Here is a 26,362-nt window from a genome sequence, read left to right as displayed (position 1 = left end):
GACCAGGAACACAAGACCCCTGGCCTTTCTGGGGACGAGTGTTTCCTACACTCACTCCTGTGCCCATCACGTATGGCTCCTGTCGTTGGTGAACAGGAGCGTCTTCAGAGGCTGATTCCTCTTGGAGTACTTGAATGTGACTGGTAGGTCTGTGGGGAAATAAATGGTTGGCACCCTGCATGAAGTTGTCTTTCTTATCCTAAACTCCTGAGCCTGGGGGCCTGATCATGTCTGCTTTATCCAAGAGCTTGCAAGCTTAGTGAGGAGCCTGCTGTCGTTTTCACAGAGCTCTGATGTGAGATGTGCCCACAGGGAGCAGGGCGCTGTTCAGTACCGAGGACGGGCTCGTCTCAGGTCTGCCTGCGCGCAGCCTGGGCCTGGACCGGAGCCCTGCGGTGGCACTCACCAGCCATGGTCTCCTCCCTTGATGCCTAAACCTGGAGTGAGAGAGCCATGAGATGCACAGTGTCCCCTGTGACCTGTTTTATGGTCTGTGCCCATCCCACACTATCTGTGGTAACTGTGAGGCCACAGAGGCTGCCTGCCTCCTGCACTGCTCTGGGTCACCACCCCCTTGCAGGATTCACAAGCTTGTCTTAAGCATCATTAGTAAGATGGGTCTGCTGCAGCCAAAGACAGCATGTCATGTGTCAGAGCCAAACAGAAATGACTCAACACAGGTTTCTCATGTTCCTGCTGCATTCCTTTCCCTCCTCACTCCTTGTTAGCTACCGTTGAGGGTCAGGCCTGTCCTGCTCTCAGGCCCCACTACGGTGTTCTGAATTAGGGAGGTTGCATTCTGTGCAGACAGCTCTGAGGAGCTGCGCTCGTTGGTGTGGCGCTGACTGGTCACTGCGGGCCCGCCTCTGTTCACCATGGTCTTCATTTCACCGATGTGTTTCAGTCACACAAGTGGTTGTACCCTTTGTTTTAGGTGGCCCGCGTCAGACCCCAGCTGTGGGGCTTTTGTCTTAGGCCCTTCTCTGTGTTTTTCAGATTCTGGGCATGGCCTTCTCCATGACCCTCTTCCAGCACATCCACCGGACTGGTAAAAAGTACGACGCCTAAGTGCCGGCGGGAGCCCCAGGCCCCATGCGGACGCTGTGCCAGGGAAGGAGATTTGAGCTTTGTGTTGTCTGCCCGCACTCCAGACTGCTGATGCCTGCCCCCGCCTCCCTCAGCCACCCTCCCCAGGACTGCGCCCTGCCTCAGCCTTCTTGGGCTGGAGGGCCAGGGAGGAGGAGGCACGGAGACCTTGGAGTGCTGGGGGTACCTGGATTCCTGCATCTGTGTATTTGCCAAAGAAGACAGGGTGGGCCAGGGGACATGCTCAAGGAGGCCCCGCACTGATGCGTGTCCACCGCCCTTCCTCACACTGACACTGTGCCCGCGTCGGGTGCAGGAGAGGCTCCCTCCTGGTGGAGAGACTGCCCAGCAGAGGCCATCCTGTGGGACAGGGGAGAGGCTGCCTCCAGCCAAGGTCCCAGGGAGCATCTTGCCCAGGCTTTTTATACCTTACAGTGTAATTTTTTAATTTTATTTTACTCTGATTATGATTATTCAGGAATATTATCTCAGATAAGTTTAGGGTTAGATTTCTGATTTATAACTTTTTACTGCATTGATTTCTGTAAGGGTTTGATTTTTTTTTGTTCCTTGAGGGTGGGAGATGGGTGGGAGAGAGCACGTTGTCATCTGGCTTCAGTCAGGACAAACCACTGTGCAACACTCAGGAGGAGCTGGGACAAGATGCTCTCGGAACACACCGAGGGGAGGGCCCGTCAGGACTGCGCCCTGGCCCAGCGGCGTCTGGGGCACAGGAGCCTGGAGGAGGAGGTGAAACAGGAGCGGGGAGCAGTGTGGAGGAGTGTCCCGCACAGCAGTGGTGTGTTTGTGAGTGCTGGTGGGGGAGGCCAGAGCAGAGGGGGTTCTGGGGGGCTGGTGAGGTGCTTTGCCAGGAATATGGCTGGAGCAGTCATGGGTTGTTCTTCACTGACGAGCAGCTGTTCTTTTTCCTTCTTCTTTACCCCTGCCCTCTGCGGGCATGGAGGCTTCCCCTTGCCTCCATGTGGGCCTTCCCTGCCACAGGTTCTGTAGACCCAGTGATTTCACAGACATTCCTGCTAGAAGCTTTCAGATACATACCTCCAGTTCAGCCGCTGCTCACTTTCTCACACTGCCTCTGGAAGGGGAAGCTGTTCTGAAGGTTTGCTGCTCGAACAGTGGCAGAGGACCCATGCCAGTCAGGAGGAACAGGTGGGCATGGTACCCATGATCATTCCAGCTGGAATCACTGGGCTGCAGATTCCCTGCTAAGAAGGAGGGAGAAAGGTCCATCCAGATCCCAGGACCCTTATCTCCCTTCTCAGGGTTCACTAATGGAGGTGCAGGTGGCAGTCACATCCCCTGTGACCCCAAGGAAAAGTACAGGAAATTGAGAGAGGTCAGACTGGATCCTGTAAGGTAGCCCCAGGACAGAAGCAGCTTGAGACCAGGCCTGGGAGGTGAGCAGGTGGGCGGGATGTTAGAATGCAGCAGTGTCCCACCCAGACTCATGCTGCTTGAAGTGAGCATTTTGCGCTTAAGGAAAGAGTCAAGAATCCATGGGCCAGAGCTTGAAAAGGTTCCCCACTAGCTAGGTGGGACCCAGTGCACGTCCGCTGGTGGGGCCTCCGGGTGGCTGTCTTTTCCTCCTCCACTTGGCTCCACACCCAGTTTTCCCTGCCAGGCCCACGTCTCCTCTCTGGCCTCTACCTGTCTGCTCCAAGAGCTGAGACCTGGCCACCCTGCCAGCAGCTCCTCCACTAAGCTTAAGTGCAGTGTGGTCAGGACTGGGAGTGCGGAACTTTCAGTGAGCTTAGGATGCATGGTTTTGGTGGGGGAGTAGAGTACTGTCAGTGAGTTGGGCAGTAAAGCCACCCCCTGAGACTGGAGCATTGGTGCAGGTGGGAGGGCTGGGAAGGCGGGGCCTGGGTGGAGGATGGACAAGCACACGTGGAGCAACACTGCCTCTGGGTCCTCTGGCCCGCCTCCTCCCCAGGTGCCCCGACCTACAGAGCCCAGAGAGACACTCAGCAAACATGCATTCAAGGCACACAGTGGGGCCTGGTGCATAATAAGTTTATGCTGGGGGTGGGTGGGGTGGGTTTGTTTATGCTTATCAATGCAATTTTTAATTTTTGTTAAAAACACCATGGGGGCTATGTAGCCTCCCTGGCAATCTTGTTTCTGGGGCTTCAGGGGCATCCTCTGGCCCTGAAAACCTTGCCACAAACCCCCTTCCTGCTGCAAGCCCCCCACTTCATCCGTCTGTTCCCAGAGTCTTGTCCGCAGTTTCCAAACCCCCTGTTCCCCTCACCCTGTGCTTGGTTGTCTCCTCGTGCAGCCAAGTCTGCCTGGGGTGGGAGGCGCCGTGCATGGGCCCGGGTGCTCTTACCATCCCTTATCTGGCTCACACCGCACAAAAAGCCTCCACCGTGGCTTTCATCATGAAAGTCAGAGTTAGTTTAATCAGGTCTGCTGCAGGCAGTCTACAGAAGGCTCAGAAGGTCAGGGTCCTGTAGACAACTTTAAGGGAATGCCTGCCGTGGCCTTTCCCTGCAGCGTGCTGCTGTGGCAGGTGTTGGCGGGAGTCTCTGCCGGCACTCCCAGCACTGCCAGCCCTCTCCCTGCCGGCCTGGGCCCGAGCCTTGGGCTCTCACTCTGGAAAGGGTGCTGAGCACACCCAGATGCTCACGTGGATGTTCTAGTCTGACTTGGAACTCAGTGGCCATCCCTCCTTGTTTTAGTGGCCAAAAAAAGCAGTCAGATGGATGGAAATGACTGTCCCTGGCTCTCTGGCCCCCTGCCCACCCACTGGTGGAGGTGCTAACTAGCAGGGATCTGGCATAGAATGGGAGCCAGGGCCTGGTGCATGGGGTCTGCTCTTTGTCCTGGGCCCCTCAGAGTCCACCTGCTCATGTTCCCAGTCTCCCATTTCCCTCCTCATCCCACAGTGCAGCAGCAGTCCAGGGTGGGGCCTGGCCTTCCTGCCCAACTGAGGGTGAGGGTGAGGGTGAGGGTGAGACTGGGGCGCGAGCCCCGCCCTGGCTGGCACTGGAGCAGCACAGGAGGGCCGGGAAGCACGCCTGTTGGTTTCAAATGCACTTTTCTGCTTGTGATGCCGTATCTGCGTTTCCTTCATCCTGATCCTGGCTTTATTGAATGCCATGTTTTTAGCATGTTTTTAAATAAAAACTGATAACGTGTCAAAAGCGCAAGTACGTTGTCCCTTTGTGGTGTGTTTGCTCACTCAGCCACGACTGACGTGTGCCATGTCATGGTTGCTGTGAGAGACCAGGGGTGTCGCACACCAGTTCTACTCTTTGTCCAAGGCTCATCCCACAGCTGGACCTCGTCTCTCCTTCTCGGGCCCAGGTTACAGATACTCTGGGTTGGGCGGGTCTTTCTGTGGGTGCCTGCGGAACCTCAACATCCCCTCTGCCCGGTGACAGGATTCGGCTTTGGTTGGGTCTTGTCCAAGTGGCCCAAGCCCTCTGCACGGGAGTCCAACTCCCACCTGCACATCTGTCCTGCCCAGACCACCAGTCCTGTGGGCCAGACCCGAGTGTGCTGGGAGGGGCCCAGCAACCAGTCATGGGTGGCTTCCCGTGGGGGCGGGGCCACTGGCTTTAGATGCACTATCTCCCCGCCCCTCAGATGATCTAGGTTTCATTTGAGCCCGATGTCTCTTCCAGGAGTGCGGGGCCTTGCTCTGTGACTGCCTGGGTGACACTCTCTTAGGTGGCTCTGAAATGGCCTCAGACAGGCACGGAAACACCGAGTCAGTTTGGGGTGGCCAGTGGGGAGGGAAGGAGGCCCTGAAACCACATGAGTTCCCCGTTCTGCCACCTCACTGCTGGAGAGGCCTCCCATCTTCCTTGGTGGCTGTCATCACAGTGACAGTTTGCAGCCGAGAGAAGCTCAGATGTCATCCTGCCTGGGCCAGGGAAGGATGTGCCTCATGTGCCAGGAAGGGGTGGGAATGAAGAGTGAGTGTGCGGCGCGGGCGTGGTGGGGCAGGGGCGACATCGCCCAACCCCTCCCTCCTGCTCAGGCGAGGCCAGGTTGGCACGGAGCTGTCCCACAGCATGCACCTGTCGGGCCCCGTCCTGCAGCTGCTGTGTCTCCAAGTCTCTGGGGATTTGCTCAGGGTTGAGGAGTCTGAGGCAACCCCTCTGACAAAGGTCCAGTTGGAATGGGGTGTTTGAATGCCTCCCCAAGGAGGGTTACCAGAGGAGACCTTGAGGCTCTGGGGTTAGGAATTGGTCATGGCTAAGGGATGGGTGACCCTCCATCATCCTCTGAGGACCAACCAAGTCACAGGAATGTGGGTGGAAGCTACTTCATCTCTGCCCATTCTTGCTCTCACCCCTGCCCCTCAGCCTGTGGGCACATCCCTCTGGAATGCCACCTGGGTCTCTGCTCTTTGCTTTCTGGGGATAGAGTGACATCTATTGGCTTCCAGGGCCCTGGAGCACACCAACTGTTCCGTGAGCACTGGCTCTGGTCAGATGAGCTAAGCCGTGAAAGGCGGCCACCCTGGCTAGGCAGGAAAGGGGAGTCCATGGGAGGGCTGGGCTGGGCGTCTTTTTCCCTAGACACTAAGCTAGAGCCTTCTGGGATGGGTTCTGGGCTCTTCAGCCCATGGGATGGGGTGGCTGAGACGACTCTGGAGGCCCTCCCTTGCTCCCCACTGAGATGGTGGGATAGGTCCTGCCTCCCGTCGGCACCCAGCAAAGGGCAAGTGAGAAAGCACGGTTAGTGAGCGGCAGCACTGCAGGTTTAGTATGCATATGGGAGCCTCCTTAGAACGGCCCTTCCGGGGCTTGCAGAGATGAGATGTCTGTCATGTGAGGACTGCCTGAATACTGGCTTGTGCCGAGCAGCCTGAATGCAGTGGTGAACGGCCTGGGCCCAATCTCAGTGCTTGGCCAGGGGCCCACAGGGGAGTATAGGGCTTGCAACTCGGCACTCTGGTGGCGATGTGCACTGGGTGGGAGAGCCACTGGCCCCTCAACCCAGTGAAGCTGCCGCTGAGGGCTGGCCAGGAGTTGCGAGAGTTGTCCTGTCGAACTCACAGGGGCTGGGGCACAGAAGGTGAAGGGGCTGTCTGGAGATAGCAGCATGCCAGGTGAGAGTTCGAGCTTTAAGCTGAGAGCAATGGGAGCCACTGAGGGGTGGGAAGCCCCATGACCGCCCTTAAGAACCATCACCATGGCTGCACGGTGGAGAACGGTTGAAGGCATAGGGTGGGTGCAAGGACACCAGGGGGAGGCTGCTTCAGTGATTCAGGTGAGAGGTGATGCAGCCCTCAGAAGCGCCAGTGGGATGGAGAAAAAAAAAGATTTGAGAGACCCACAGCGGGCTGACAAGCCTTGGTGACTGACTCGACTCATTGTGGGGAGAAGGCACGTTCTTGCCATTCATCTGGTGTGATGGAGATGACCTCACGTGTAGGTGACTCATGGCTTTCACCAAGTGGAGGGTGGGTGTGTGTTCTGGGCTCAGTGCTTGTGGGCAGAGACCAGTAGGGTGTAATTACATCTTTCCTTTTGTTTGTTTTGAGCATCACAGCTTGCACAGTGCTTCCCTAGACATCACCTAGGTTTGTCCTGGCCACAACCGGTTATCAGGTGCCCCTGGACCAGGTCTGGGTCTGGGGAGTGCAGGCTTGGAGGTTGGAGGACCTGGGTAAGTTCCCACTCTGCCACCTCTGTCTGCCTCCGCCATCAGCCTTGCAATCATTGGCTGTCTTGGTTTTGTCATCCACACAATGAGGATAATGCATTTTACAGATTTGCTGTGCAGAGCAAACAAAAACACATATGTAAGGATGTCCAGCCTGTTCATGGGCCAAGGTATGTGCTTGGCAAGAAAGTTGTCAAATCTGAGTCCTTAGGGGTCCCCAAGGAAAAGCACCCCCTGGCTGAAAGCTGGGCCCCAAGGGAGTGATGTGGAGGGGAGCAAGCGGGCAGGAGATGTGTGGGGCACTTTTCTCAGGCCTCGGCTTGGTGCTGGGCCAGCCCCAGTGGCATTCCCCAAGCCACAGGAGCAAGAGGGAAGTCACATTCATTGAATGTCATTTGAGGCACAAAAATACTGGTGTTGCAATGGCCCCTTCCTAAAGCATTCAGTAAAGACCGGGAGGCTGTTGATTTAGCCATCTCCTTTTGCTGTGTTCAGTGACAGCCACGGAGATGGACTCTCATAGCTCCTTAACCTGACAAAAAAGAGCAGTAGCACGCCATGGACATGCTCAGACCAGGCTCTCCAACTGGAGCCGGGGTCTCCCCTTGGTGGGCCCAGAGACTGCCAGGCAGCTGAGAGGCCCAGGGCTCACCTGGGCGCCGTCCGGCTCCCCATGGTGTCCATTGGTACAGCAGAACACAGGGACGGGAACAGCAAGGCTGCATGGTGGGCTGCAGCTGTGGCTGGTGGGTAGAGCATGTTGCCCAGAGGTTTCCTCCCAGTGGCTGCAGAGTTCGGGGAGCTTTCGTCACCTGATGTCTAGAGCAGGACCTATCCTACACGTCAGCAAGACCAGCCCCCTAAGTGTTATGACATTTAATGGCGTAAGGAAGCCCCGTGGCCTTTTGTCTCCCTCCTCCCGCCCTAACTCTCCCCTACTCAACTCCTGTAATCTCATTATATTTCCTTCTGTCAAGAAACCCCAGCTCTAGAGAGAACTCAGCCTTTTTATTTTACTGGTTGCCAACTCAGGGAGAGCATGTTGAGTTTGATCTCTGGCTCCCAACTTGGGGTTTTCTAAACCCTGGCTAGGGATCTGTGAGCCACTTAGGGAAACGTTCTGACCTCTTCAAGGAGAGCCAGGCTGATGGGGACACTAACCCGCACGGCCCTGACCAGCCTGGCTCTGGCCTCAGTGCAGAGCCGTAATTTGCACCTGGCTGAGGGCAAGGGCTGGATTCAAGTCTTACTCATGGCCTCTTCAGCCTGGCCTGAGTCCCAGGCTCCCCTGGGCCCCCCTGCGGTACCCCCTCCTCCCTGCTCAAGTCATTGCCGTACTGCGTTTCCGCCGGTGACTGAAGCAGCGGGAGAAGGGAAGTAGGGGCTTCTCATGGGTTTGTTTGGGGAAGTGAAAAATAACATGAAACTGTTATTTTGTGATCTTTTCATGAAAAGCTTGGTTGAAAACTAAAAGAAAGAAAGAGAAGGGGGAGGGGGAAGGGGAAGTGGACAGATCTCTGTTTTGTCCCCTATTGTCCCTTGCCCTACTGGCAGCCTCTATTCTCAGTTGGGGACAGGAGGTGGGAACCAGAGTCCAATACAGCTGGAAGTGGCAGCTGACAGGCTAGTGGCAGCCACTAAGGGTGACAACTGCAGCAAAGGCTTCCAGGCCTCCACAGGCAGCCAGGGCTGTGTGGGGTGGGGAGGGGGTCCGCAGGGGTGCTCCTCTCTCTTTGGGTGAGTTTGGTGCTTGTGTGTATAAGGGCACACATGCTCACGGTGGTGGTGGTGGAGCGCAGACACCGGGTCTGAGGGGAGAGGCGACCTTGGACTTGCCCTAGACTGGGTCTGTTCTCCTGCCCACAGGGCAACCTGGTATGCTCAGCTCCTCTGAACCGTTAGATTGAAGTCTTCCTGCGTCGGCATGAAGAGAGCCTCACTCTGATTTGGGGGTAAGGGCAAATCAGTGTCCAGGTGGGGAGACACGAGCACTCTGGGGTGAGTTAGTCTGGGAGTCCAAGGGGCAACAGGAGGAGTGTCTCAGCTGGAAACGCTTAGCTGGGAGCCTGATGGCCAGCCAGAGGGCCCTGTACTCCTGACCTCTCCCCACAGCCCTGCATTGGCTGCAGCCAGCAGGGTGATGCTGGACAAGCACACCGCAGACTGATCAGAGGCTGGCCAGGCATGATGGCTGGCCGGCGGTGTGGGAGTACCTGCTGAGCAACGGCAGGGAGCTTTGAGAGTAACACAACTCTGACACATGTTTGAGCCTGGCTCTCACTTGCTGCCAGGAGCTATGGCACTCATGGATAGGTGAGGTCAGTGCAAACAGTAAGCCTGGGAGCTGACAGAGAAGGGCAAGCAGGATGCTAATCAGTGTGGTCAGTGGGCATGGCTCCCTCCCCCTTCCTCTCCCTTTCCCCATGACTGGCCTCTGCTTCAACACGTAGCTGATGGCCTGGGATTTCCCTGCGGAGGAGGAAAAACAGCAACAGGAGGTTGTCCTAGGTATAGGTCCTTTATTGTCATGCCCCCTAGCATAGGAGGCTGGGCTTACACTGAGGCCAGCTGCGGAGGAGGCGTGTTCACAACTAGAGCAATTTCTCTCTATGCGATAGGTTAAGTCAACTTCACTGTTTGCAGAATATTTTGACAGTCATGTCCAGGACAGCTGGTTCCAGGAGCCTGTCTGGCCGCAGCAATACTGGGCCACCTGGAAATAGGTGTGGTGCCAGCACTGGGTGTCTGCGGTGCCTCAGCAGGAGGGAAGAGGGCACACAAAAGTCTGAGAGATGGAGCCGAGGGCTGGGCGTTGCGCTGAAGGAGAAGACAGCTGTGGTGAGAATGGAGCGGGGCAGCAGGTGGTAGGAAAATGAGGCTGGACTGTAAACCTGTTCCCTCTGGGCAGAGGACCCGGCACCTCTCCCCCAGCCAGGGCCACAGACCCACTCTGAGTCCCACTTGAGTCCCAGACAGGGCAGGGCAGGTGCTGCCGGACACACAGAGGAGAGGAGAGGTGAGGAGAGGCGCTGTTCTGGCTGGCAGTGAGCTGCCCACAGGGTGCTGTTTCGTCCGCCCTCTCACAGGCCGGGACCCAGGCTACACAGCCTGAGCGATTTTTGAACCCAGGGGGCCTTGACATACAAAGATGGCCAGGTGTCCTCATTAGTGCTGTTGTCTAAAGCAGTTCTCCAAGTGTGCTCACAGGGCCAGCAGCATCCACATCGCCCGAGAACTGGCTAGAAATACAAATCCATGGCCCTACCCCTCTGGCGGGGAAGGAAAGGGGCAGTAATCGGTGCTAAAAAGCCCTAGAGGCAATCCTCGTGCAGGCTCAAGTTTGAGAACTCACAGGTGTAGAAACTTCAAGGATGCGTAGACACACCCTTGGCAGGTGTGAGCGCCACCCAGCTGTGGCACAAAATATGGGGTTTCTCCTTAGCCAGTCAAGCCATCTCCCCTTCTCCACTTCTGTCCCCAGGCCCCAAGTGGCCAGTAAGTGGAGAATGTTTTCAAGGCTGAGAGTGGGGTGAGGGTAGTGGTGAAAGTAACTGTTTTAAGTCACATTCTTTACCTCTAGACCCTGAAGAAGGACCTGGAGCAGCAGATTCCAAGACCAAAACTTTCCGTGAGGCATGAGGGCTCTGGGGACACATCACCCTGTCACATCACCCCTACCCCTCCTCAGGGCCAGGCCCATGGCCATGCACAGGGTGGGCGGCCTGATGAGAGCCTCAGCTGGAGACTGCTCACCCTGATCCCACCCAGTGGCCCAGCATTGGCAACAAAGGGGAGGAGAGGAGGCAGGTGCCCCTGGCAGGCCAGGGCGGCTCTGTGAGGCAGGAGACTGCACGGGGCTGGGAGAGGCATCCTCCCTTGCCCCTGGACCATGGTCCCCACCCGGACAGGAGATTTCACATCCTGTTGAGGATTCCGATTGCTGAGGGCGGTCCGCCCTCACTTGGGTGCCAGCACGGGCAGGCCAGCTGCTCCCCTAAGCTCTGGCCCCAGGTGCCTGCTTGTTGTCTGAGTCACTTCACCAGGAAGGTCCTGCTTCCAGCCTGAAGGAGCCAGGCTTTCCTTCCAACTGCAAAGGTGCAGGGCTCCAGCTCTGGGGTGGGGGCAGATGGGGGGTTCCGTCCCCCAGGGGCTATGAGGCCACTGCTCCTCCACAGCGCCCCCTGAGGGACATGGCTCCTGAATGTCAGCCTGTCCCTTTTTTGTTTCCCTCTATCTTTTCTTTTGTTGTACAGTTGTCTCCATTTTGTACTTTTTCAAGTACAGTTGTCTCCATTTTCCCCGCACCACTCCCTCCAACCCCAGCCACCCCCACTTTCCACCCCTTTGGCTTTGTCCATGTGTCCTTTATACATGTTTCTTGATGACCCTTCCCCCTTTTCCTCCCATTACCCCCTCCCCTCTGGTCACTGTCACTTTGTTCTTTATTTCAACATCTCTGGTTATATTTTGCTTGCTTGTTTGGTTGATTAGGTTCCAGTTATAAGTGAGATCATATGGTATTTATCTTTCACCAATTGACTTATTTTGCTTAGCATAATGCTCTCCAGATCCATCCATGCTGTCGCAAAGGGTAGGAGCTCCTTCTTTCTTTCTGCTGCATAGAATTCCACTGTGTAAATGTACCATAGTTTTTGGATCCATTCATTTACTGATGGGCATCTAGGTTGCTTCCAACACTTGGCTATTATAAATTGTGCTGCAATAAACATTGGGGTATGGAGTCATGTGAGTTCTTTATATATTTAGGAGTTGATCCCTTGTTTTAGGAGTTGACTCCTGCTGTCTTAGGAGTTGACACCTTTCTTTGGAAAACTGCCAGCACTTACACTCTGAATTTTCTAGAACTTGCTTTCTGTTCTCCCTTAATATTTGGGAAAGTTCTTCCTCAAGATTCGTTGCCTCGTTCAGAGATGCGAGAACTGAAGGGAGAGACTGTGTTCACTCTGGGGAGCAGAGTGAGGTCCCTGGAGGCTGCATGCTGGTGGCCACATGGTCAGGAAGCATGGACCCAGGACAAGTGAGGTGCTGGGCAGAGCACCCCTATACACGAAACTTCATGTTGTCAATGGCTCCGACTTGGCAGGGTCTGTGATTTGGCCTAATCAAGAGGGAGTTTCACACCTGCCCACATTAAGTGCTGAAGGTCTAAAGTCCTGGCATCCCTGAGAATCAGACTACAGGCAGGAGATTCCAGAGGTGGTGCAGATTACTGGGTGCTGGAGTATGGGGCCTTGTCTCCCAGGGCATACTCCTCTTCTGGGGAAGGCCTCGGGTGGCACAGGTTCCTGGTGCAGCACGTGCTGGTGGAGCTGGCTCCCTCCACTTGCTCCCTGCCTCCCAGCTCCATCAGGCCCGCCACTGTCCAAACCCAGCTCCCAGCTGCCACACCTCGGACCTTGTTCTCTCTGCTCCCAGGCCCTGCAGGAAGGAACCAGGCCATCAGGAAACTCCTTTGCCTCAAGAAGGCTTGGGGTGGGCAGATAAAAGACCTGGGTCTTCTGGGGGCAGATATAACCCTAACTTCCCCACCCTGATGCATTTCTGGGAGGCAAGAGCAACATACCCAAAGCCTGGGCCCAGGTGAAAGGAGGGCCGCAGCACCTGTGGGGGTCATGCTGAATTCCGGGTCCAGAGGAGTCAGGGTTAAAGCCTTTGGATGTAGGTTCAGGAGCTGGGAGGGAGCAGAGAGTCCAACTCTCTCTCACCTTCCTGTGGTTCATGGAAGCTTCATGCCTGGTGAGGGGCTTTGGCTGTTGTCCCTGGAAGAGACAGTCCCCTGCACGGGGACCCTGGAGCTGAGCACCCAGGAGTGGAGGTTGGGGCCAAGGGTTGGGTGGGAACCGCAGGAGCCATGGTCTCAGGCATTTAGTGGGTCTGAAGGCAGTGGGCACTGGGGGAGTTTCTAGGTGAGCTGATGTTGACTCCACAGGTTTGGCAGGTGGGACTTGGGCTCCTGTCCTGGCGAGAGGCAGTTGGAGGGGGACACGGTTGGCCTTTAGTGAAAATGCAGCTGGAGCCTCCGATGCAGGCAGCAGGTGAGCACCATCCCGCAGGTCTGCCACGAGGAGAGAATAGAGGGCAGAGAGATCAGGCCCCCACTGCCCAGGACAGTGCCGCAGGGTGCAGCTTCTCACAGTGGGTATGCGCCTGGGGCCTTGGTAAAGGGTGGGTTCCCACTCAGGGGGTGGGAGGTGCTGGGATTCTGCAATTCTGGCAAGCTCCTGGTGACGCTGGGCCACCTGCGAGGGGAACACACTCTGGGAACTGCAGTCCAGGAGCAGCATTTCTCACACTTTAATGAGAACGAACTGCCCAGAGACCTCGTTTTGGATGAGGGCCGAGGTTCTGCATGGCTGATGAACAAACGAGCCCTCAGTCCTGGCTGCTGGTCTGTGGTCCAGAGCTTCCGCAGAGACAGCCTGCTTGCCACCTGGGCAGCCTTTCTCCAGGGGCCTGTCTTCGTCCTGCTGCTCTGACTCCAGAACAGAACCAATGGTCATCATTGACTTGTCGATGTTCAGAAGCTCTGGGGAAACCAAGGCTCTGGGAGGAGCACCCAGAGCTGTCACCAGCTTATCCTGCAAATCAGCTTAGAATGTGGCACCAAACCAGGCCCTAGGCGCCTTGCCTGACAGCCCCTCTGACACACCCACTCACTGAACAAGAAGGGGCTGGAGCATCCTGCCCAGAGCATGGCCATGCTGGGTGGTCACTTCCTCCTGGTCTCAATTTTCTGTGAGGTCTGCACCTCACTTTCCTGTGAGAAACAAAGGTCTGCACCACAGAGAACCTTTGTTCCCCCACCTCATTTGCCTCCTTCCTCCTCTTCCTCTCCTTCTTTCCACCCAAGGATGCACCGAGGACAAGATGAACAAGATGAAGATGTGTTAGACTGAGGAGGCCCACGACTGTGCTCATGCCCCTCACAGTGAGGCAGTTGGGGCCTGCCAGAGAGGGGCACGGTCAGGGCGGCCCCGTGGTGTCCTGTGCACATGGGTGAGAATGCATTTCCCCAAATATAGGAAAAATGCCCTGTCCTCCCCACACTGTTCAGTAGCTACTATGATGGATGGGAGGGAGATAGGCCGGAGATAACTCCTACGGGCTGGCAGGCCCTTGGTTTCTCTTTGCAAGGCTGACTTAAGAAGTTAGTGGGAGCTGCCCCCTTCTTCTTCCCCTTCCTCCCTCTTCTCCATTCTAAGTGGGAGGATGGTGGGGCCCTGTGAACACAGCTTTCAGCCTTCAGACTTGGGGTAGGAGCAGGGCTAATCCACCTCAGGTACTCAGAGCCACAAGCCGAAAGAGGGCTAAAGAGGTTATTCTGTCTCCCACTGGCTTTAAGCAGGCAGCTGTCACACCATTCTGCACAGGTGTCATGCAGCATGCCCCTCTCCTGTTCCCCTCCCCTCCTTGGTTAATGACAACACTGTGGGGTTGTCTGGATCTTTCCGATCCTTGCGAAGGGGGAAGCCAGAGGCAGCCGGTGCACCAGCACAGACTTGTGGCTACACCTCCTACAGTACACACCTGATGTCGGGGGCAGACCAGGAAGGCTGAGCCCCCCAGCACGCACAACTTGTATGAGGTGTGTGTTCCCAGGGAAGGCACGGTGAAGGTGGAGGTGTGAGGGCCAGATCTTAGCAGTGCATGCACACACACACAGTCACACCACCCTTATGCATGCAGTGCAGAGAGGTAACGGATGCACTCATCAGTGTGTGCACACTCCTGTGCATGCGCACACTCACCCTGATTCAGGTCCCTGAGTGAGCAGCTGTGTCTTCTTCCTGAGAGGACACCAGAAACCAGCGCAAAGGCTCCAGCAGCCAGCACCCAGGCAAGCAGAGAAAATGCACCAGCGACTGCAGGAGCTGGCAATGGGTGCTCCCTTTGGACAGCCCATCAGGATGCAGCACTCAGCATGGGTGGGGCTTTTTATCAGAGAGGCCAGTGTGCTTTCAGCTTCCCCTGAGGTTTCTGAGCCAGCTGCTTGCTGTCCTCAAGAGCATCAGGGGAGGCCAGGAAGTTCCAGGAAGCCATTCCAGAATGACCCTCGGTTCCCTCGATGCCCCGCAGCTGCCAACCTGCTTTGTGAGACAGCCTTCTGGGCTCTGCAGCACGGTTCTGTCCTGCACTGTGGGAATGTTGGGTGGGAGTGGGAGTCAACTCCCTTCTGTTTGGAGCTGTGTGGCCTTGGGTACAGTTACACCCCTCTCTGAGCCTCAAGTCCCTCTCTATCAATAGGAAAACCTCTGACTTCAGGTTACATTTCCTCCAGTTCTGGGGACCAGGGAAACACTGTGCCACTATCCTGGCCTTGTCTATCCTGGGCCTTGAGGATCTTTGAGGTGCCATTGCCAGGCTGGGCATGTGTGGGAAGGTGCCTGGAGCGTTCTCCGGCCGGAGGATGGCTGTGAGCCTGACAGTGAGTCCTGGTCTCATTTTCCTGTCTCTATGCTGCAGAGAGCCTTTATTCACCCACCTTCATTTGCTCTTCATTTGCCTCCTTCCTCCTCTTCCCGTTCCTCTCCTTCCCCCAAACCCAGGGTACACGGAGGGCTGTGAGCTCTCCTTCAAGGTTGGCAGCTGATCTGGACTTGGGCGGCTTAGTCCCAGCGCCTGCCAGCAGAGGGAGCTGCGAACCGAGGTTTGGCTGCAGCCGGGGCCAGCCTCAGAGGCGTGGAGGGGAGAAACAGGCAGGGGGTTGGGGCCCAGAGCGGAGGCCAGGATACGCTCTCTCTAGGAGACACTAGGAGCAATTCCACAGTGAGCTGGACCAAGACTTTTCATGGTGGGGAGTGATGCATCTGTGGCTAGCAGGCACCCTGCCAGCCATGCTGGCCTCCTTGACACCATTCCCAACCGAGGGACATGCGCCTCCCTGACCCCAGGCTCGGGCCATTCATGGCCCCTTCCTCACTGCCCTTGGCTTCCTTGCCCCTGTCTTCTACTTCTCAGGCCCTCCAGGCCAGGGAGGTCGGAAAGAAGTGGATGGAGAGTATGGCCCCAGCCTGGTCAGCATCCACTCAGGGCCAGTGCCTTCAATTCTTTAGGTAGAGAGCAGGTTTACAGAAACCGCAGCTGACCCAGGGGCCGGGATGGAGAGCAGCCCTTCCTCAGACTCCACTCACTGGCAACTGCTCTGGGTCCAGTCCGTGGGACTGATGGCCGCCCCAGGGAAGTGCGAGAGGGCCCATGTTGGTGCTGCCTGGGCTCCCTGGGCCTGCTCCTGAGTGGGGGCCCACAGGTCTGGCCAGGAAACCACCAGGGCTTTTTGGAGATACGATGTGCCAAGTGGAAACGGTAAAGCGATGATGGGGACCATTCCCTGAACACCTGCTGTCTGCCTGGTGGTGTACATGTATATTGCTGATCCTCATGAGTCACCAAACTGAGCATCACTAGCTCCATATCACAAATGAGGTACTGAGGCTCAGAGGTGCGAGAACAAGCCCTAGGTTGTCCAGTTTCCCTCCAGGGCGTGGGGCCCCTCAGGCTGCAGCTGAGTCTCCCTGGCACCCACATGGATGAGGTCAAGCAGCAGAGGTCTGGAAGGAAGCCTACACCGAGGCTGCCTAGGCCAGCCCCTGCCACTCCTGCTTCTTTTCCCACAGAACTGTGTTGGGGGAGGGAGTTTGGGGAAGTAAAGAACCCAGGACACCTGGGCACCAGTGCAGGATGAGACCCTCGGAAGTCACCTCTCTGGGTCTCAACTTTCTAATCAGTAAAATGGGAGGACACTCCACTGTCTGGCCTGCGTCTCAGGCTGTGGGGTCTGGCGAGAGAAAGTATCTGAACCTCTCAAAGTCTACAGAGTTTCCACTTCTGCAGGCCTCACCCCTGCCAGGCGCTGCTGGTGTTGCATGCTGCACCTGCTTCTTATCTGGCCCTACGCGTTGGAGAAATGATCCACGTGTTGTGGGTGATGTCGGGTGTGGGGCAGGGAAATAACTGCTCAAGGTCACTCAGAAGCAGAGGCAGGACTGGACCCAGGTCCGCTGACGTGCACCCACTGCTCTGCTCTCTTCCCAATGGCACTTACAGTACCGGCGGTGGGAAGGGGGCACAGGACTGAGCTCCCTCTAGAACCTGTTGGGCTGAAGCAGGAGTGTCAGGCGAGGTGGGCAGGCAGGACCCTTGCTCGCTCTATCTGCCCCCACTCCTGGGGGTGCCCCTCCTGACTCCTCTCATCTTGACCCCTGACTAGAGTGACCCAAGAGAGTAACATTCACTCCTGGGGTGGCGGCTGGGAGAGGGGTGCAGTGGCGAACCAGAGCAAAGGGCATGGCTCACGCTTAGAGTGAAGGGCGGAGCGCATCTATGCACAGGTGCACACACACAGAGGAATGCTCATGTGATGTGCATACACACATGCACAGATGCACAAGCACACCTAAACACATACATGTGCATGCAGCCCCACCAGGATGCATGCACCCCACCGACGGCCGTACACACACCTGGCAGGCTGCACATACACGCACAAGCACACACAGAGAGGCATGTGCATACCTGAGCCCACACTCATACTCCTCTCAGGTCTCTGTTCCTTACAAGTTCAAGTTGGCCCCCAGGCTGGGCACTTTCCTGTATGTTTCTGGGGAAGAGAGTGACTGTGTGACACATCTTTGGCTGCAAAGGGAAGGGGAGTGGAGGGCAGGGCAGAGCGTGGGGGTGCAAAGGGTCATGAGATCACAGCACATGGGAGGGGATTCAGCCCCCTCTGGACAGCCCCCTCTCCAAATTCCCTGCTCAACTCACCTGCAGGCAGGCCACCCCGATACCCACTGCCCCCATGAGCAGGAGGTGGTTGGCCAGGAACTGTTCCAATTTGGTGATGCAGCCTCCCTGTAAGGTAACAATAGGTCACACACACCTTGACCCAGAAGTGAGCAAGGATGGGGAAGGAAGGGCTGGTGGTGGTGCTACATTCAACTGGCTGAGCAAAGGCCAGAGACTTAAAGTGTCTGTGTCAGCCTTTCAATTGCCTGCAGGCTTCTAGGGTGACCCAGGGACAGGCCGTGATGTTCCAGTAGTAGGTGTTTGTCCCCAGGGCTCTGTGCAGAGTGCAGAGGCCCGGCACTGTTGATTTCTAGCCAATAAATAAGTGGGCCTGCTCCCCCTGGCACCTGTCTGCATTGAGCATGCCTTCTGGGGCCCCTGGATGGCAAGCTGGAGTGAGGGTGCTCACCTCCACCTTGTAGATGTTGGAGGGGTGGACCCTCTGGCCACAGCGTGCCACCACAGTCTTGCAGCAGCTGTCAGGCACCCGGCGGCCCTCCCCTTCCTGAGACAGGATGTAGGCACTGTGCTGCCAGTCGGTGGAGCTATTGCTTCCGCAGCACTTGAACTGGAGAGGGAGGCAGAGGTCGGAGGTGAGGTGCAGGCAGGGTGGCTCCAGAAGCTTGCTTACAGGGGGCAGGACTGTTATTCAGAGGATAAAGAACCCCTTCTTTTCCCCTGGGGATTCTTCCCTTCCTCTGTTTGGAGCAGGGGGCTGGTCTCTTTTCAGGCAGAAATTGCCTGCAGGCCACCTGTTTGCTGCCTTAAACATCCACCCAGGACCTTGAAGGTGACTATGCAGGTGCTCTAAGGGCAGGGAGGGAGATGCAGGTGGGCCCTCCGGAGTGTGGGGCAGTGTGGTCTCTGGAGGCAGAGACCAGGGTGAGGCCACAAGGGGTAGTTTCCCGGACTTCCTGGGAGGCAGAACCCCAGGCACAGGGAACCCAGTCTTGCTGGAGGTTCCCAGGCTCCCATTCAGGCCTGGAAACCTCAGAGCACAAGGGTGGGTTGAGCTTTATATGGGCTGACCAGCAGGGTGTGGGTGCCCCTGTGTGCACTGGTGACCTTGGCTGCTTTTCAGAGGTTGAGCAACCCCTACGGGTGGAGCCAACTGGGAGCTGCGCTGGTCTCAGAGACCTGGGGCGCACAGGTGTCTCCTCAGCTGATCTAAGGTGCCCCTGGAGTCCAGAGCCCATTGCCCTCCACTTCTGTTCCTCGCCTTTGTTCCTGCAGAAAGACCAAGGCCTCAGGCCAGGTCTGCAGGTGTAGGATGGAGCAGAGACCGTGGGGTGGGGGTGGGGTCACAGGGAGAAGGGGCATCCGTGGACCTGCCTCACACTTTCAGACGCAGAGCCGCCAGGCTCCTGGGGTCCGGCTGTCTACCAGAACTTTCTGTGATAGCAGAAATGCCCTCAGCTGTGCTCTCCAACTGGGTGGCCACTGGCCAGGGGCGGCTGAGGGACACTTGAAATGAGGCTAGTGTCTGTTACTGTAGGCGCTGAACTGTCTGTTAAGCAGCCACGTGTGGCTGGTGGCTGCTGTTTGGGACCACATAGATCCCAGGTCTCTGCCCTTCTCCACCCTGTGGTGGGGCCATGGGCACCACCAGAGGGGTCTGCTCAGTCTCTTCTCGGGAAGGAGAGACCACCTTGCTGCCCACCAGCGTTGTGGGTGGGGCCTGTTCCGGTTCATGCTGAGGGGCCTCAGCGGTCACCAGCAGCCCCTCCCCAGGGGGGAGAAAGCAGCCCGATAGGGGCAGGAGCCAGGAGTTGGAGTTCCCCTGGGCCGGCCTGAGGGGAGGCGGCAGGGAGGGGTTTGGAGAAAAGAGCAGGGGGAGCCCCGGTTCGGGGAGGGGGGAAGGAGGAGGAAGGAAAGTCCAGGGTCCAGGAAAGCACTTTCAGGGCCGTGGGGCTTCTACACATGGACACGTGCTTCACGCTCACGCGTGACGCTGAAAGAAGGCGGGCAACTTGCCCGGGGCCACACGGCCACATGCACAGCAGGGACGGAGTCAGGACTGAACCCAAGTCTGCATGGCCTTCCAGCCCCCGGGAGGGGCTTACATCCTGTTGTAGACGGTCTACGGAGGCAGTGATCTCTGAGGCGCCGGGCTGCCCGTAGTGCTCAGACAGGGTCCGGGTCAGGTGCTGCTTCAGCTCGTCACCCAGCTGGAGAACAGAGAGGGATGGAGGTGTCATGCGGCCCCCCCCACCCCACCCACCCCAGGGTGCTGGTCCCCAGGCCTGCTCCCAAACTACGCCAGCTGCAACGGGACCCTCAGCCACCGAAGACAGGCTTACGGAGCCGATGTCGCCAAAGCCAGGCCCCTAACAGAAGGGCGGGGGCGTTGTGGGCAGAGCTGAGTGATGGCTGAGTGGATGCATGAGACAGCTTCTAGGCTCAGGGGTGCTTTAAGTCTCTGTTGATTTTCATTTTGATTATGAGATGACATTCGAAATATTTACCACCATCATCCTGTGGGCATGCATTGGTCCTATAGTGTTAGCTGAAACAACCAGCATGGCCATCTACCTCTAGCAGCCGAATACCAGCCTGGTCGTGACCTTGAACCCCTGACTCCAAGGGCATCCAGTGGGAGAGGACCTGACTGGCCCCTTTGTCCTTGCCTGGTACTGTCCTCACAGTCTGGCTTGTGGCCTTCGCCCGGGCCTTTCCCCTTGCAGGTCTGACAGCTGACTTAAGCTCCACATCTCCTGAGAAGGGGCGAGGGCCCACCCCACCCTGTCTGGGAGCTCCCCAGCCTTGGCTCCCACGATGAAGACATCCTCAGCAACAGATGGAGCAGAGAACTACTGAAGTGGGACAGGAAGCAGGACCCAGATGTGCTGAGGAATACTGGGGCCTGGCAGACAGGACCACCCCATGAGCGGCTGCCTCTACTCCCTGCACCGTTGCCTCCTGGCACACTTACAGGGGACGCAGAAGGAAGAACCTCCACTTACCCTCTGGTAGTACACGTGGGCCAGGGCCCCTGCCACCAGCTCAACCAGGAAGATCACCAGCAACAGGCAGAAGTACTAGGACCAAGGAGAAGAGATGGTAACCGTCGGGATCGGGGCTGGGAAGGCAGATGGCACTTCAGCACCTCAATGAAAAATGTCTTCCTAAAGCAGTGAGGCAGGTGGGGCTACTTGTTGACCCATCTTTGTCTCCTCCAAGCAGCTCTAGGCATACCCACCTCTGCTGGCTCCGGGCATGGAGTCCCCCACTCATCCCTTCTCTCAATGGTTTGCTGGTTTGTTAATCCATCCACCCATCCAATACTTATTAAATACCTATACTATGCTAGGTATCATAAGTAAGACAATTATTAGCCCTAGCTGGTGTAGCTCAGTGGATTGAGCACGGGCCTGCGAACCAGAGGATCGCGGTTCGATTCCCAGTCAGGGCACATGCCTGGGTTGTAGTCCAGTTCCCTGCAGGCCAACTCCCATCAGGGGACGCACAAAAGGCAGCCATACATTGATGTTTCTCTCCCTCTCTCCTTCCCCTCTAAAGATAAATAAATAAATAAAATCTTTAAAAAAATAAGTAAGACAATTATTATTCTCAAAGTAATTGGTGGTAGGGGGACAGATAAGTAAGTGCTTATAAGGACGTGTTTTAAGTGCTAGGACAGGCCCTAGAAACTATGGGAGGCTCCTGATGGGGGAGGGCAGTCAGAGAAGGCTTCCTGGAGGAGGTGACACATGAGTGGCATCTCTAAGGATGAGTGGGCATTTGCCAGGTAAAGAAGGAGGGAAGTGCATGACAGGCAGCGGGGAGAGCATGTGTGAGACTTAGAAAATGCAGTCAGCATGGGTTCAGTTCAGGGATCTGGCTGGAGTGTGGGGGCCAGCTGGGCAGCAGCGACCAAGGCATAGGCATAGGCAGAGAGTCTAGGAAGGGTTTGCAGGGGTTCTAAATCTCCCTCACTGCCACCTGGCTTCCTCCAGGCTTGGGCCGCTCGGCAGACTTCACGGCCCCACTGACGCTGCTGGCTGGTTTCCTGGCTGTGCTCTGGCCTCTGCAGGCCTGCATCCTGCCCCCACTCCCACCTGGTTTAATTTTCGGGAGAGGTGCAGACACTGCTTGGTCCTGGTGTGTTGAAGGAGCCAACAGGGTAGAAGTGCATATCAGGCCCACGTGACTGGGAGAGCACGGGATGAGGGGGAGAGCACGCTACAAGTGGGGGGTGGGGGTGGGGGTGGGAGGAGGAAGAGGGCAGTACTGTTGCCTGAAATTGGCCTCCTCTGGGCAAGCACCGGTAGGAAACACCTCCGCCTCCACCCTCCCCACCCCCATCCCCGACACTGCCCAGCTGCCTGGCCATATGGGGGTGGCAGCCCGTGGTCACTTGGTCACTGGGCTGCTGGGAAGGCTCAGCCTATGGGTGAGCTTGGAAATGCCAGGGTTCATCAAGTAGGGCAATAACATGGCGAGAGGAGGACTGCAGGAGGGCAGGGGCGGCCTGGCCCATCCAGAGGCAATGCCAGCCCACGGGCCCAGAGGCCTTGTCCCACTGGCTCCCAGAGCCCAGCCGGGGCTTGGCAAGGGCAGGTCTTAAGTGACACAGGGCAGAAGACATTTCACAGAGAAAGAACTCTGACCCAAGAGCAAGGCTTCCTTTCATGTTACGTGAATCACCCCCCTCTTCCGCGGCCCTTGTGCAGAGCCCATCAACTCCCAGCGTGGGGCTGGCCCTTGAGGAAGCAGGGAAACCTTCCAGTCTCTCAGCGGTGCCAGGCCTGTCCTCAGCACTTATGGGACCCGAGGCAAGAGTACAAGCTGAGACTCCGGCTCTCTCCCTTCCCGCCCAGGGCTCTGTGCTGCACCAGGAAAGGCCTCTGCCTGCACATCTGAGCTCTGTCCACTGCCCGCCCCCCCACCAACCCAGGCTTAGTCCCCACTGTCCCCCATGTGGTGAGGGTATGGAGGAGGCCGAAGTGGTGGGATGAGGGCACACCAGCCTCGGGCACCCTGTGCAGGCTCTGGATGGAGCCTCAGTTGTCTGCTCAGGGCACTCGGAGCTCCTGGGCACCCAGAGGAGGCCAGAAGTAGGGAAGGCAGAGGCAGGATCCAAGGGGGCACACTCTCTGGGCCCCATGGACTTCCTCCACCATGAGGAAGGGTTGGGTGCAGGGGCTGTGTGTGCCTGGGCCCTTGGAAGGTACTGAACGTCACCCCTGCAGGCAGGAGGCCGACAAGAGGTCTGCGGATAGGCCCTCTCGGCTTGGGGAGCCTCTGTGTCCCATATAGGTACTGAAAACCTGAAGGACAGTTGTGGAGTGTCAGCTGACTTGGCTTTGAGTCTAGGCTTTGCCACTTGCTGGCTTTGGATGGTGACCTCTGGCTCCTTGGTGTGAATTAGGAAAATGTGCTCCAATGAGAAAACTGTGGCCCCATGAGCTAGGCAACTTGAATTTCAGTCTTCCCTGTTCCTTGCACAAGATACAACCTCCAGGGCCATGCATGGGGTGCTGCCTGTGGACTGAGCTGGTGGATGGCCTGATGCTGCCCTGCCCACCCTAGGAGGACCCAGTGGAAGGGTCCTAGAGCCCTTGGGTGACAGCATGGGGTGAGCCCAGCCTGTCAGCCAGGGGCAGTCGCCAGGCCAGGTTGCCACCTTCCTGGGAGCTGCCCGGCCCACTGGACCAAGCAAGGCTGAGCCAAGACCCACTCTAGGGCCTTGGGGGTGTGCCTTCTTGGACACACTGAGCCTTCTTTCTGGCTCCAAATTGGCCCCTGCTACCCCTTCCCTGCCCCGGTACTTTGAGACCAGCTCTCAGCCGGCTACAGGAATTGTTGTGCAGTGGCTGCCAGTTGCTCCCCAGGCTCCCTGAATGCCCTCTGCAGTGTGGGAGGAAGCAATGATGGGGCACTTGTCACTGAACAGAAGGATGCAGGCCACTGCCAGTTCAGAGGGCAGCATCTCACTACTTTCCTTCCCCAGGGGGAGGGAGCGGCTTCTCTCTCTCTCTCTCTCTCTCTCACTGCTCTTGGGTGTAAGCGGTGCTTGGAGGTGGCCCTGAGGGCGTGGCAGTGATGTGCTGCTCTCTGGGATGCTGTAGACACAGTTGCTATTGAAGCCCAGCTGGAGAGGCGGCTGATGGAAAGGCAGAGCCTCTGAACCACATCTGGGATTTAATGGCAGGCTAAATTGGTGTTTGCCAGCCCTGCAGAAAGGTTCCTGGACATCAAGCAAGCTTTCTACCCTGACAGAGTAGGCTGGAGCAGGAAGAACACCCCTCTTGCATGGAGCTCCAGCTGCAAAGATTCCCTGGGTTGGGGGTGGGGGTAAGCCAGGGCCAGGTTGAGGTTTTGGAGGGACCAAGGGAGGGGGCTCAGGGAGTGGACCTGCTGGGTGCTGGCTCTAGGCAGCAGCTTTAGCAGCAGAGGGCTGCGGCTGTATGACTCATTGGGGCGGTGGGGGGGGGGGGGCCTGAATCACTGCTCCTGTGTGATGGTCCCTGAGAGGCAGGCTGAGCTCACTGGATCCTGCATGGAGGATCCCGGCATCCTGGCCTCCAGAGCGGGGCCTGCAGCATGAGCCAGCCCAGTGGGGTTCTGCCATGTGAGGCCATGAGCTCTAACCAATGCCTCACCCCTGCTGCTCTGCCCACCCCCCACCAAGCCTTCCCAGCCTCCCCCAGCCTCCCCAGTCATCTCAGGGTTCCCAGGGTGCAGCCTGGCTGTGAGCTCTGTGAAGCGCCCCTTCCACCCCTGCACACCGTGCCCCACCTAGAGGCCAGGACTTCCGGCCTCCATGCCTTTGTCCTCACTGTTGCCCTGCCCGGACTCCCAGTGTCTCCCTGTGCCTCAATACCCATCTCGGACAGGCACTGCAGGCACCATCTCTGGTGGCAGTGGTTGTCACCACCCACCGCCAGCTCCAATGCCTCCACGTCCTGACAAGAGGGCTCTCTGCTTCCCTCCTTCTCTCCTTAACTAGACTTGGGTCTGCCTCAGTGTCCTTCGCCTGCCCGCCCTGCTGTTCTTCACACGATACCTCCCGGGGGGCCTTGGCTGGGTGAGTGACAGAACATTAGCCACTGTTCTGCAGAGGGTGCTTCTGCTTTAAGTGGTGCCCCTCGGTCTCTCCAGAATGACCGTGAGCTGTTGGGGGACAGGGGCCACTGGTGAGGCGCAGGGTCTAGCTGTGTGCTCGGTGAATGTGCTCACTCTCAGACAGACACTCCCACATCTCCCGGAGCACATAGGTGACCCAGCGGGGACAGGCCAGAGCTTGGGGCAGGAGCCTGATCTTTCCCTGATCTGTGGGAAGCATGGAATTGTTACTTTAACTTACACCAGTGGCCCTCCACCTGGCAGGGTTTTGCCCCCAGGGGACATTCAGCAACTTGTACAGACTGTTTTTCGTTGTCACAACTGGGAGGAGTGCTACTGGCATCTAGTGGGTGGAGGCCAGGGTTGCTGCTGACACTGTGGGGTGCAGGCCCATGCCGCTACAAGGAACGACCACGGTCTAAGGTTGATGCTGGGCCTCAAAGGGCACATGTGTCCCTCTGCACTATAGGAGACGCAAAACAGATCTAAGGAAGCTCAACCAGTTCCTGAGCAGCCTGAACACACACAGATGAATGGGAGGGTTTCACACTGTACCTACCCGGGAGGGTGCCTCTGCAGCCTCTGACGGCAGGACAGCCGGTGAGGCAGGGAGATTGCCACCAGTCCAGGCATATCCCAGGAGCCCTGGGAGCTTCCCTGGGGACCGTGTGCTGTCCCCAGTGAGCTGGGCAGTGAGGGATGAGCTGCCAGAAAGGGTGTATAACAGATTGACTAGGAAGTATAAAGAAGGTTCTGGAATTATTTTTTGCCTTTAAGTTCGGTATTGATTTTGAATTATTAAACAAAAGTCAGTAAAAATTCTCAGATACCCTGTGTCATATTTCAAGGAATCAGTATTTTTTTATTTTATTTATTTTTTTATTTTACTTATTTATCTTTAGAGGGGAAGGGAAGGAGAGAAGGAGAGAAATATCAATGTATGGTTGCCTCTCGTGAGTCCCCTGCTGGGAACTGGCCTGCAACCCAGGCATGCGCCCTGACTGGGAATCAAACCGTGATCATGTGATTCACAGGCCCAAGCTCAATCCACTGAGCTACACCAGCCAGGGCTCAAGGAGTCAGCATTTCCCAGGCCCAGGCCATCCTGCTTTTCCCAGCTTACCAGACCAGGGAGGGGTCATGCTCCTCCAGCAGAGCCCATTCTCTTGAGGGGACACCAGAACCCGCCTGCCCCACTTGTGGCTTAGGAGAGGATAGCCCTGCTCAGCTGGCTGGACTTGTTTCTCAAAACCAAGCCAATGAAGCAGAGGACAAGCTGTACTGCTGCAGTGGGAGCAGTGGGAAGGTGCCCTTTACACACCCCCACCCAAGGTAATAATAACAATCAGTTCTCCCTCTGCCGCATCAGCACATTATCACCTGCAAGGCCCCCATGACAGTAATGCCATCGCATACCAGCTCTCCGCAGGAGCAGCCCCTCTGTGAGCACTTCCCACGACAGCTCCCACCTCAGTGGAGCACAGCATCACCCAGCGCACAGCCATGTGAGCGCAGTGTCGGTCTCACTGCATCCACGCCCACGTGGGCAGGGAGCTCTGGAGTAGCTTGTCCCAACTCACTAGGCAAGAATGTGGCTAATTCTGAAACTGAACCCGGAGATTCAGCTGCAGGACCTGTGTGTTTACCTGCTGTTGCCCTACTCACAGTGATGGGAGGGGCGAGCTCACAGAGCTCAAAGGGTGTAGTTAGCAGGTTTGGGTGGTTAGAGATGTCAGGAGAGGGGCCAGAGTTTGGTGGCAGA

At 57.1% G+C, this 26,362-nt stretch overlaps 2 protein-coding genes across 11 annotated transcripts in view; one reads left to right on the top strand and one right to left on the bottom strand.

The window, feature by feature from the left end:
- TSPAN9 (tetraspanin 9) overlaps positions 1 to 4,255 on the top strand; it is a 208,858-nt gene extending 204,603 nt beyond the window's left edge. For all 5 annotated transcript variants that reach the window (XM_037064721.1, XM_037064722.1, XM_037064720.1 and 2 more), the window contains one exon: positions 997 to 4,255. In XM_037064721.1, coding sequence (XP_036920616.1) covers positions 997 to 1,068 — 72 coding nt within the window. In that variant the 3' untranslated portion in view covers positions 1,069 to 4,255. The remainder of the gene's footprint in view (positions 1 to 996) is intronic.
- Positions 4,256 to 11,422: 7,167 nt separating this feature from the next.
- The window catches only part of TSPAN11 (tetraspanin 11), a 60,194-nt gene continuing 45,254 nt past the window's right edge, over positions 11,423 to 26,362 (bottom strand). For 4 of the 6 annotated variants that reach the window (XM_037064713.1, XM_037064712.1, XM_037064717.1 and 1 more), the window contains 6 exons: positions 20,496 to 20,570; positions 19,596 to 19,700; positions 17,942 to 18,100; positions 17,512 to 17,598; positions 17,263 to 17,382; positions 11,423 to 12,805 (listed from right to left, as the gene is read on the bottom strand). In XM_037064713.1, the coding sequence (XP_036920608.1) occupies positions 17,275 to 17,382; positions 17,512 to 17,598; positions 17,942 to 18,100; positions 19,596 to 19,700; positions 20,496 to 20,570 (534 nt within the window). In that variant the 3' untranslated portion in view covers positions 11,423 to 12,805; positions 17,263 to 17,274. The remainder of the gene's footprint in view (positions 12,806 to 17,262; positions 17,383 to 17,511; positions 17,599 to 17,941; positions 18,101 to 19,595; positions 19,701 to 20,495; positions 20,571 to 26,362) is intronic. The other 2 variants (XM_037064716.1, XM_037064715.1) reach the window with 2 other exon arrangements.

This window comes from Sturnira hondurensis, unplaced genomic scaffold (genome assembly GCF_014824575.4).
Source record: "Sturnira hondurensis isolate 20B ecotype Veracruz unplaced genomic scaffold, ASM1482457v3 Scaffold0015509, whole genome shotgun sequence".
NCBI classification, from domain to species: domain Eukaryota; kingdom Metazoa; phylum Chordata; class Mammalia; order Chiroptera; family Phyllostomidae; genus Sturnira; species Sturnira hondurensis.
The sequence above is the reverse complement of the archived record's forward strand: the minus strand, read 5'-3'. Positions and strand labels throughout refer to the sequence as shown.